The sequence below is a fragment of the Antrostomus carolinensis genome, unplaced genomic scaffold (assembly GCF_000700745.2).
Source record: "Antrostomus carolinensis isolate BGI_N321 unplaced genomic scaffold, ASM70074v2 scaffold23056, whole genome shotgun sequence".
In the NCBI taxonomy this organism is placed as follows: Eukaryota; Metazoa; Chordata; class Aves; order Caprimulgiformes; family Caprimulgidae; genus Antrostomus; species Antrostomus carolinensis.
This window is the reverse complement of record NW_010322847.1, coordinates 10,786-22,981: the sequence shown is the minus strand read 5'-3', so window position 1 is coordinate 22,981 and position 12,196 is coordinate 10,786. Positions and strand designations below refer to the sequence as shown.

At 37.6% G+C, this 12,196-nt stretch overlaps 1 protein-coding gene across 1 annotated transcript in view; it reads right to left on the bottom strand.

Annotated features, from left to right (window-relative positions):
* The window catches only part of RAB3GAP2 (RAB3 GTPase activating non-catalytic protein subunit 2), a gene marked incomplete at its 5' end in the record, with an annotated part of 36,621 nt that extends 24,759 nt beyond the window's left edge, over nucleotides 1–11,862 (bottom strand). The window contains 9 exons of the mRNA XM_010170410.2: nucleotides 623–771; nucleotides 1,609–1,707; nucleotides 4,254–4,353; nucleotides 5,455–5,556; nucleotides 5,704–5,779; nucleotides 5,898–5,945; nucleotides 7,988–8,069; nucleotides 9,643–9,766; nucleotides 11,795–11,862. Of these exons, the coding sequence (XP_010168712.2) occupies nucleotides 623–771; nucleotides 1,609–1,707; nucleotides 4,254–4,353; nucleotides 5,455–5,556; nucleotides 5,704–5,779; nucleotides 5,898–5,945; nucleotides 7,988–8,069; nucleotides 9,643–9,766; nucleotides 11,795–11,862 (848 nt within the window). The remainder of the gene's footprint in view (nucleotides 1–622; nucleotides 772–1,608; nucleotides 1,708–4,253; nucleotides 4,354–5,454; nucleotides 5,557–5,703; nucleotides 5,780–5,897; nucleotides 5,946–7,987; nucleotides 8,070–9,642; nucleotides 9,767–11,794) is intronic.
* Nucleotides 11,863–12,196: the final 334 nt, after the last annotated feature.

Below are 12,196 nucleotides of genomic sequence, written 5' to 3'. Positions count from 1 at the left end.
AACGTAAGAAATCTTTTCATAAACATACTGCAAAAGCAAGTACAAAATCAAAATTCCAATTCTAGCATTTTCAATCAACTTTCAATCCTGATAAGGACAGCACACACATAGGGTCTGAATGTACAGGACACACAGCTACATTGCCATCCTTCTCCTCCAACACAACAGAAGATGTAAGTGTGCTACAGGTATCATTAAGCATAAGTTGCAGTTTTCTTCTACAAGTAGTAGTTCCACTATATGAAATCACCACAGTACACTCAGGCCATATGGGTACATGATCAAAGGCCTGCAAAAATCCATAAGATGCACGTTTACATGATATCAAATTTCAAGAAAATCTTTATATTACTTAATTGGCAATAAATTAACAACTGAAAAAAATATAAAAATTACTTGACTATCACATTCATTTTAAGATAAAAAATAAAATTGCTAATTAGCAGGAACCTGTGGTAGATATTACTGTCTTATCTACTCTAAACCATTCCAGTTTCACAAGATCAAGAAGCGGGAGAAATGTCAGTATAAAATGAACATAGGAATACTTCAGAAATACCCATACAGAAAAGAGAAGGATTAATTATTCAAAGTTCCAGCAAGTCAGCTTTGTACTACATACCTCCAGGGCAAAAAAGAAACCAGTGAAAGGATTGGATCCAACAGTAACATACTGAGACATAGCAGGTGGGCTGTTTTTTATAGCTGCATTATATCCACCTATATTGGAGGCAGTCTTCATTTGATCAAAAGGAGACAGTGTCATGATGCCTAACAAAAACATTAAAGTGAATGTCTTATACTTTCAGAACAAAGGTATGCAATTGCTCTAAAACTCTAAATATATTCCTGCCTTCTTGACTGACCAGCCAACATACACAGAGAGGGAGGAGGAGTAGCTTTACCACAGGAATTCTAAAGAACACAGTAGAAATAACCTAATGTACTTAGGTTAATTATAAAGCATAGTGGGTTTGCTTAGAAGAAAAAAAAAACTTCAGAGTTCCATAGGAAAAACACATCTACCAAATTCACTTCACCTGCCTCAATAGCCCCCTTGTGACCTCTTACCTGCTTTTGTGAAAAGGGTGGAAGAGAAACAAAGCTTACTGTCTCTTAGATCTGCCTGTCTGCCAAGAACCTGGGCTTCTGCAAATTCCTGAGGAGTAGAAGTTTTTGAGAGCCCTAGAACTCAGTTTGTCTTTCTGGAAAGGAGCAATCTCAAATTTTAGTTTCTTTATGCGCTAGACTCAGGAAAGACCCATAGCAGTCTCAACCTGCCTGTCAGACAGTTCTTTAATCTGGCAGAAACTGGAATAACTGCCCCTGATCTAGTCTCTCTTGGCTCTTTCTTACCAAGAGGGGACCAGACAGCTATAGTTGTAACATCCTTTCTCCCCTCAAGTGGAGAGGGGAAGCTCAGTAAGATTAGAAGAGAAAGTAAAATATATTTATGATGATGGTGAATGAGATCATTCACTAGGACAGCGTTCTCCCACTATTTATTTCTATCCAGCAAGTACCACTAAGTGTTCTCAACCCAAATTTAACAGTATGAAAACATTGTTTCATTAGGCCAAATATTTGAAATTAAACAGAAATTCTTACCAATACTAGCATGGTCAACAATCGTATCCACATCTTGCAAACCCCATTTCTTATAAGCTAATGGTGGAGGCTGAACATTCTCATTGCCAGATGCTGCAGCTGACAAAAGTTGATAAAACACAAAAAAATTCCTACTGAGTAAGAGACAAATAGCACAACAGAGGGGAAGAAAAACAATTATGCAATCCAAAGCCACAAATAACCTAGTTTTAAATTAACATATATTTAAACACCCACTGAGCTAAAACGGCCTTTTAAAATACATGCCTGAATGAAATTAAAACATTTTTAACAATTAACTCAATAAAACTGCACATGATATTTATCACAACTATATTTTGTACTTGCAGAGAGCTTTGCTTTCTAGTAATTTATGGTTTAATATTCTGTACAATTTTAAAATGCTACTACAATTTATTTCTGTGGTCTGGGCATGTTTAAGTGGAAACTTCCCCGCCAAAGTACTTGCAGAGTCAGCACATTCACTGGGTATGTTACAGTGTTAGGTAAGGACAGTGGTAAAACTGATGCAATGACTGAAACTCTTCAAAATATATATTACAACAAACAAATGATCAAGAATGAAAAAACATACAGCACTCTGGTTGCAGATATTAAAACTAGCTGTAAGTGCTTCTCTGGAAATGGTGATCTGCTTTCATTGAAAGAGCGGAGCACGTTCTGGTTGTAAAAGTACAAAAAAGTCTGTCTCTCTCCTGTCTTATTTGTTGCATGATTCACAGAATATCAGTTTTTAAAGTTTTGCCTTCTCTTACATTCCATGGAAATGCTACCTTTTCATTAAGACAGTGAGAACAGACATTATTAGATAGACCCAGGGAAACATTTAGCACAGCAGATGAAGATCTGAGCACAGCTAAAACCAGATATCTGGGGAAAAATATTAGAACAAGGACACATACCTGATGCTTCTGCTAAACCAGCTCCTGAAGAGACCTTCTCAGCCAGAGGAAAGTTCTAACCACTCAGTAAACCTCCTTCCTTCTCCACTAATTTGTCAGTTTCTCCTGAGCCCAAGCAAGCTTTTAGCATTCACATCAACATCAACCTCAGGCAAAGAATGCCACAATTTAACCTCACAATGCATAAACACCCATCTACTTTTTATTTTGAATTTACTATCACCTAGCTTCATTTCATGCCACTTCATCCTGAACTGGAAGAAAGAGTGAGCAATCCATTCCTACTGGCCATGCCCATCTGATTCAGAGAAGGGCTGTCTCACCACAGTAGCATTTCTCAGTTCTTTACAACTCATCCCTTCTACGTAAGATTCCAGCCTTAGCTTAAGGGTGCTGCTGTCCCAATAGTTCCTAATGCTGTGATGCTGGCAGATTCACTGGGCTTCCCACCTACACCCAGCCTCCTGATTGTCTGTTGATGTGGCCTGCCACAGAGGAAACGAGAATCTGGTGTATCTGATGTTTAATGAGAACAACCATCAGGAAATTTGGGAGAAAATTCTGCAACAGCACCTGCTTAATGTTTTCTCTTGAAGAACTGGAACAGCCCCATACCTGTGCAATCGACCACACAATACTGTGCTGTGGTTCTCTCACCCCAGGAAACTGACCCTGGTTCCAAATTAGAAACAGACACTACTAAAGGAACAGGATCAAAGGCTGCACAATCAAACAAGGTGTCAAAAGCTCTCAGGTATTAACTCAAAGAACAGTGACCATTACCAAAATGTCATCACAGCACTATCCCTTCCCAAAAGTCCTTACTTGCAGGAAGAAGAGCATTTCACTGACAGTCAGTGAAATCAGCATCCTGACATGCTAGGAAGCACCTTAGCAGCATGCTATGGGTTAACACCAGTGGGCACCTAAGCACCATACAGCAGCTTGCTCACTCTCTCCTACTGAGCTGGAGAAGAGAATCAGAAGAGTAAAAGTGAGAGAATTTGTGGGCTGAGATTAAGACAGTTTGACAGGTAACGCAAAAGCTCCGCCTGCAGTCCAAGCAAAATAATGAATTCATTCACTACTTCCCATTAGCAGGAAGGTGTTTAGCTGTTTCCAGGGAAGCAGGGCTTCATTGTGTGTAACAGCTACTTGGGAAGTCAAATGTTTTAACTCTGAACGTTCCCCTCTTCTGCCTTTATCAGCTTTTATTGCTGGGCATGACATCATATTGTATGGAATATCCCTTTGGTCAGTGGAGGGCAGCTGTCCCAGCTGTGTATCCTCCCAATTTCTTCTGCACCTCCAGCCTGCTTCCTAGTGGGGCAGTGTGAGAAACAAGAAAGTCCTCGATGCTCTGTAAGCACTGTTCAGCAATAGCTAAAACATTGGTGTGTTATCAACACTGTTTTAATCACAAATTCAAAACACAGCACCATACAGATACTATGAAGAAAATTAACTCTATCCCAGCCAAAACCAGTATACAGTATTGTGGTGAGAATGTACAAGACAGTCAATGCTACTTGGACAACTTGTGCTCCAAGAATATTTTCTGTAGAGGAAGAAATTTAATTTTACGCAGTAGATGCCTATATATTGATGGATAAGCAAGGAAAATACAAATTCTACCTTGATTTGATATGTAACAAACATAAGTAAATTTAATTTAAAGTACTGTTAACAGAGTCAGAAATAAACTTCTCCTCTCCAACGTACCTCTTGCTACCTGATTGCGGCACGCACGAAGAGACTGAAAGAGGCTGAAACCATCAATTGTCACAATTGCTGCTGGGTACAAGATACTTAGTTCTTCATTCTGGGGAAGAAAATGAGAAAGAAGGAAAAAAAAAATCACTGCTATTGTTGTAACAGCTTCTTTTCTGTCTTTTTATACTATTAACTACATGAAGAAGAGGATTACATCCAGATAGTTAGTATCTAACAAGCTCCAGGCAACAGAATACAATGAAACTACAGAAATTCAGTATTAAACAGTCCAATATATGAGTAAGTTATTTAGGCACATAATTTTATATTTTTATCTTCTTTCAATGACTTTTATGTTTGCTTAATATATTTTATGGCTTAGGGAGAAAATACCAAAGTTACAGCAGCATGTGAAAGCCACAGAAAAACAGGTTTATCTAGAATGCAAGTATCAAGGTTTTATGAGCCAAATTCTGAAATTGGATTAGTGCTTGAATTACCACTTGGGCACATAGATGCTAATTTGGTGATATAAATTCAAGACTCAAATTCCTTAATGCTTCTGTATTTCAAAACTGATCCCAAAATGTCATGCTAAATCACATGAGCATTTGAATAAAGCAAACCTGGAAATTTCTGTAACTTCGTTAGTTTTCTGCATAAAACATGTCAACTCAGCCAAGAGCAAAGAAAGCTGCCTTTTCCACTAAATAGCTTGAGTTCTGCAAGAGCCTTCTCTGCAGGAAATGCTCCTAATGACATGCAGGTTCCTAGCACTATCTCCTGTAAGGATTGTTTTAATTTTCAGCTATCTATCTTCTCTGTGAAATAATTAAGTTTGTATGAATGAGTACCTATAGCTCTTGGCACCTGTCAAGTTGCATCCATTTTCTCGTTTCATCCATAAACTATCATATTTTGTTCACATTAATGAATAAACAGGAAATTAATGAAGCCATCCTTTGCAAGTTTATCATAGAGAAAAATGGAACAAATCTATGGAGCTATCTAAATACTCAAAAAAATAAAAAGAAATTCTGAATCCTCAAACTATACACACATGAATACTTCTAGAACAAGAAATCCAGTCTCTTGCTCTAAAGAATTGTCCACCTATCAAAAACTGGTAAAGGACAGAGGATTCGCAGAGAAGACTCCCTTCCATACCCCGTAACACTGTCACTTCGCTTTTGAAATAATCTGACAAAACCTGTTCAGTGACACCAGGATGCCTGGGAATTTCATAGGTTCTGCACTTAAGTTGTAGGACAGGATCTTCATTTAAGAGCTGTGCAAGAAGCAGGACTCCACTCTAGAAGAGAAAGAATAATAAGCATGAACATGTCTGTCCCTTTTCTTAGGGAAGGCAAAAAGCATTATCTGCAGAAACAGAAGTTTTATAGAAACAGGTATTTATTACAATAGCTTGCTTGTGGGCTTGCCATGCTGAGAAACGTACCTCAGTGTAAAAGCGAACATAGCCAGAGGTGAAGCCAACCACAATGCAGGTCCAGTCGGGACGGCCTGTGGAACTCCTGTTTCACAAAGATAGACTAGAAGTTAAAAAAAAAAATCCTGCTTTAAGCTGTAGAGATACAAAAGCGTCATGTAAGGAGACTGAGGATGCATATACGTAAGAATATCGATCCTTACCTCTTCTGACTTGCCAATGGGATACACAATACACTACTCACACATTCACTAGAAAACAGAAAGATAAAACTAATAAGCATATCTCTTCTCCAGTTGTGAAACTTTGCTCTACACAAGACATCTTGCTGAGTTAGCATTGCAAATATTTTGACAATATTTTAAGGCAGCACACAATTTATCAAATTAATACTAAAAAGGCAAAAAACCCCCTTTCATTTTAAAGACATTTTCAATTACCAGTTCAAGAGTGCCCAAATAGATTGCATGAGTGCTTATTACACCTTGTTAATGTTGTCTTTCATCATTCACAGACTGATTATTCTGCCAATACTCTTCAGTAAAGATTCAAGTTAAATCTCATGTACCTAAACATAAATCCTGTTTTTCTGACCTATAATGACATACCAAGAACCACCACTTTAAAAAAACAAAAACTGAAACATACATATCAAAATACATGTTTGAAATATATTATGCAATTAGGTAGATTTTCTACCCATTGATTTTCACAGCTTTATAATTTGAGAGCATTTGAAGAGCTAACATTGTCTTCCCAGTGAATGCAATAATTGAGCATGCTCAATGCATGGCAGGCAAAGCATGCAGAAGGCAAGCAGATGAGCAGGCCTCAATATACCGAATCAAAAGATAAATTTAACCGTTACCACAATAGAAAGTTGTACACTGTCTGGGAAAACAGAAGCAGTACAAAGGTTTTACAGAAGGGCATGTAAATTCAAGACGACATCCCAAACAGCACTTAAAGCATAAATGCTTGCAGTACTGTTGATTATTTGCATTTCGGGTCACTTCCATTCCCCAAGGAATGATTAAATAATCAGGCTAGACAATTACAGAAAAAAAGCTTTCTAAATGCAAGTTTGACATGAGTTGCAATTCAATTACAACTTCAAAGCAATGTTAAATATCTCAGTGAAATCTCATCTTCCAATATCAAAGCTTAGCACCACAGAACCTTATCAGTTGAAGGCAATTGCGGGGGGGGGGGCAAGGCAAAAATAAAGGCCAAGTCTTTTGACAATCTGACAGTAATTGCCATATTTACACTTCCACAGAAATAGAACCTTCACCTACAGGAAACACTCACAAACCTTAAATCAAGATGTAGTGAATATAACCATGCATATCTGAAGAAAGCTACCTGTTCCACATGATAGTGTCTCTTAGGGCAGTAACAGCAGTAAGAAACAAACCTCCAAACAGAATTTCTTTTTCCTTTTTATAATAAAAGATGACAGGGTAATTTCGGTGGTAGTATAGAAGGGGGGGAAAAAAACCCAAAACCTTAAAGATATGCACATAAAACAGTTCAAAAGTGTGGCAGCAGCAGTTTTATAGAAAAAGATGATCATTTTTACAGATTGGAGAGAGGCTGATTAAGGCAACACCTCCTGCACCACAACAGAAGGTTGAAGCCAATAGGGAGCATGTTCAAAGGCAGACACCAACTCAAGGCTGCAAACTTAATAACGAAATGCAAAGTCCTCCTTCCATATGGGAGATTCGAGAAACCGTCTGTCTGGTTATTTGAAAACAGATTGAGCAGAAATATTGTATAAATACCAAAAGTATGACCAAAGCAAATTTTCCAATTCCACTAAGTGACTTAGAGCCCAAAACCGTTTCTTGATCAGAGAGATGACTTTATGCTTGCTTGAAGTTTTGAAAATGAAAAGTATTTGTAAAGCAACTTCATACATTTCCAGTTGCAACATCCCCTAACAAAATTTCATCTCTACCATTAAAAGTAGATTTTTCAAAAAGGGCACTTTTTTTTTCCTTCTATAACAGGAACTTATAAAAAGCATAACTAAGATCTATTAAAATGTCTAAATTACATGCAAATACATTGATTTGCACAGACAGTACCTCTGGTAATTTGTATGAACTTGTTCTAAGCTATCACACTACGCATGAAGAGTGACCTTTGCAGACAATGTTTCTGATCACCCAGGTTACTCCATTTCTGTTTTCAACATTAAAATGCACAAGACCAAGTAAAAAACATATACTGCTCATTATTAAACATGAAAATGACATTTTAATCACAGCTGCATTTTAACACCTACCCTTCTTCAACATTCAGAGAGCCACTCCAGCCAACAGCATATTGCATTTCCTCTTTTCCTTTGTCACTGTGCTTCCATTTAGCTGCCATTAAGAATAAAGACACCATCTATAAAACTGCAGTGCTTTGCATTTCATAGATGTAGTGCTATTCCTAAACCTTCCTGCCTGTACAATACATCCAAACACATTTAGGTAAGTACCAATTACAAACCTTGATGACCATAAAAAGAACACTACATTTTTTTAGTGACTTTTCTAAAGAACTCTTATGTTTTCTTAGAAATTTACATGGAACAACACACTACTAAAATTCTGAAATAGCTGGTTTTGCTTAAAAGATTTAAACAGCTATATCTATTCCATCAAATTTTAAGAGGTTCAATAATGAAACAAGGATCCTTAAAAGAAAAGTACTAAGCAAGGACAAAGTTATTCTGGAAAGATTACTGAAGATAAGCTTAAACAAATAGAAAATTTTAATTTTAAACACCAGAAGGACATAGGAATCCTACATTAAATCTGACAACTTTTAATCTTTGTGTCATAATCAAGGTTAGGAAACACTACACTTTGTTATGCACCGGGTGCTATTACAGCTGACATTTGATTGTTGAATCATCTCCCAGTGCCAATGAACAACTGAAAAAAAGTTAAGTGTTGTGTGCAATTTGTCTGACACCTAAAACCTGAGACACAGGGGCACTTCTGCCACTGTGTGGTACAGTTGTGGTACTGTGCAGTTCCAGCAGGTGAGCTAAATCACCTCCTTATTCTTGATCCAGTAAGAATTTTCTGAGGAGTACTGCTATCTTTTCATTTTCGGTGAAAAATTAGCAGCTAATTTACATGGGTTTTGGAACACGTAACTTCGCAGGGCATCACAAATGCAGCATGAGAACTCAACACCATCTGCCTAATTATGCAACTCTGACCTTCAACAGCCTGTTTTTTGTTTTAAAATGGTATAATTTTCCCCATATCAGGAGGTTTCCCTTCCTCATGATCATGTGCCACCAACTGCAGCTGTTAATAGCACCAGCACCACAGGCAACAGCACACATGTAAACAGCAGCTGGCTGATCAGTGTTCATGTATTACTAAGGGTACCTTTAAAAAGAGTTCTGAGAGCTCAGCTTTAGACTAAAATATAGAGCCACCCATTCTTCAAGATGGAGAAGAATTTTCTATCAAAGGTAGAAATTTCAAAAAACAATCCACCTCAATACTCCCAGTGCCACTGGATCAGTTAGCTCAATTTTTTAAGAGGGGAAAAAAAAAAAACCAAAAAAAAACAGGGTCAAGTATTTCTTAATGGCTAAAATTAATACAAAAGTTTTGCTTTTCTTATTGAGCACAATTAATGTCAATATCTCTCAGCACCTCAAATAAAACTGAGTAGTTATATATTAGATTTAATTATATGTTATAAAAGTTTTCTCAGATTAAATTATATTTTAATACAGCTGAGAAATAAAGATAAAACAACTTCCTTAACCATCAGTACGTGGAAAATGCATGATGTGTATTATGAAACACGTTAAAATTCTTGAAGGTATGATTTGGAGGGTAACAGATGGGCATGAGGGGGGAAAAAGTCTTGCCCTGATTACTGTTAAGTGTATTAGGATATATACTTAATAGAATGTATACTTACGCACTAAAAAGACTGCTTTCTGTTCATTAGCTATTACCATCAGGTCGTTTGTTGGTGACAAGGACAACACACAGTCCTGAAGCCAGTAATTTCTCTGGTTCTTGGAAGTAGATTCCTCTTCTTCCTACAGATAAAGCTTTAATCAATGTATGCAACAATTTTTAAACATAGCAGAACTTGCAAGATTCATGACAACATTTTTGGGCTGCTTGCCCTCAATACCAGAGCCAAAAGGACTATTACTTATCAAGTCTTTAGAGCTCCCAATTTGCATGAAAAGCCATGAGAAACGACCACCTTGGCACTAATTCTATCTGTATGTTTACAAAACACAAAACAAAGAAGTACTCATCACTCACTCTACTCCTCAAAATGTTCTCCTTTCACCAGAGACACTAATAGAATTAGACTGAAAGTTTTATTGTTATTGATTAGGGACTGGAAAGAATCTCTTCAGTTATTCTCATTACAATCCATACTCAAACCAAACAATTTATCCAAGCTCATACACTGACCAGCATTAAGTAAATATATACACATATGAAAAAGTAAATAAGCTGGCATTCACACTAAAGCCTCATGGTAACACGCAACAGGTAACACGTGCCTTTCCACAGGAAGGAACTTTATGAAGAAACAAATTCAAATTAAGAAATGCCAAGTTTTAAGGTTTAACGATGGGTCAATAAGGACTCAGATAGCATCGTTATTGATAACAGCAAAAAGATTGCATCCTTTTTCCTCAGAGTAACAAGCCAAATATTTGACTGCAGAACCTTATAACCTCAACTCTGTGCTAGACTGATGCACTCATTTTCGTCTGTTCAGACATACAGACTCACATATTTATATGCTCCTACACAGAACAATCTGTTTGCTGTGGATGACAGTTCTTCCTGAAGAGTTTGACCTGGAACCACTAGAAACTTTGGAGGAAAATATGTAGGCACAGGAGAAGGAGGTCTTTAGCAAGAAGGGTGTGAAGTACCTGGCTGAAGAGTTTGCCATTTTAAAGAAAAGAGTGAAAAAGAAGACCATTTAAATTTAGCAACATCTGCTGGTTCTATCAAATTACAATATAAGTAGAAAACAAAGCATTTGCTCTCCTCGTTAAGGAAGTTATAAACATTACAGCACATCAAAGGTGCCCTGAGCAACTCACTCATTTCATGGCAATTACAGCGGAGCTGAATACCCATCCTATTCAAATGTTTTTGTACTCTTTGTTATCCCCTGACATCAGCATCAGTGATTCATCCCTGGGAGACACCATGTTCATTTCAACTTGTTTTTCATCTCAGCTGAAAAATCTGTTTCGCTGCTGAACTAAGTAGTTCCAAGATACTGCCCAGCTCCGTGGGTGTACTTCCTGCACACTGAGATAAAGACAGCAGGTAAGAGAGTTCTGTGAGGAAGGTGAGGTCTGGATTCCTCAGTCTACCCCATGAGCTCTCTCTAACAGGCAAATAAGCAATTCTGTTCAGATGATTCATTCAGGTGCAGAGGATTTCTACAGAGAAAGCTTCCCTAACATTTTATGCAAGTCAGCTGGCAGCTAGCAGTCTCAGGCTTACCAAAAATTATAGAGAAGCTCCATTGTTCTTAGTTTAACTATTTGGGCAGAGGGATGTTTTTCCCTTTTAAAGAGAAACGGTACCGCTCCATCCTTCATATGTAACTTGATTCCTCCTGTAACACCATCTGCACATCACAACATAAAAGCATTACTACCTGATCGTGAGAAAGATGCTTGTGTCAGTGGTTCATGATTTAGGAGTCTCTGATTTATATTCATTCATGGTAGATTATTATAACCCTACTGTCATGCCCTAATGTCCCTGGCTAGCTATAGCACAAAAATGATGTCCCCAACTGCAGTGGCACAGAAAGACATGTATAGTCTAGTGAGAAAAAAACCCTACAGAATACAAGAATATGAGTAATTATCACAATAGGTAACATCCAAGCTACATTTAGAAACAAATACAGGAGCAAGGGACAAACAAGCAGTCACACTTAAAACACTGATCAAGATCCTTCTTGTCCAGGTGATAAATACATAGGAGGAAAAAATACACCACACACATAAACAAGTGGAAAAGTCTTTTAGAAAATGCAAGTTAGCAGTGAAAACTCACATATAGGAACTTACAGGTTCTTGTAATTCTGCTTCATCCCAGGCTCCCCAGCCACCATCCTCCCAGCTTGTTGATTTGCCTGCTTTAAGCAAAAAAGGATTTGTCACATGAATACAGCACAGGCAATGAAAAACACAATTAAAAAGGACTGCCGGTGGTTGTTTTCCTTTCCCTGCCAATGCATTGTAACTTCGCTTATGGCAGATACCAAACAGGTTCTACAGAAAGAACCATAAAGTGGTAGAAACAGCTTATTTCTGGGTATTTACTTCCATTTTTTATACTATGGAAAAGTAGTAACAGAAGATGTAAACTTTCTGACAGACATTTCAAGACAGCTAAGATGTACTTGTAGTTTTATACAGCAGCTGAGGCAAAGAGTGAGGGCATAAGGGGGGAAACCCAACGTGTCCACT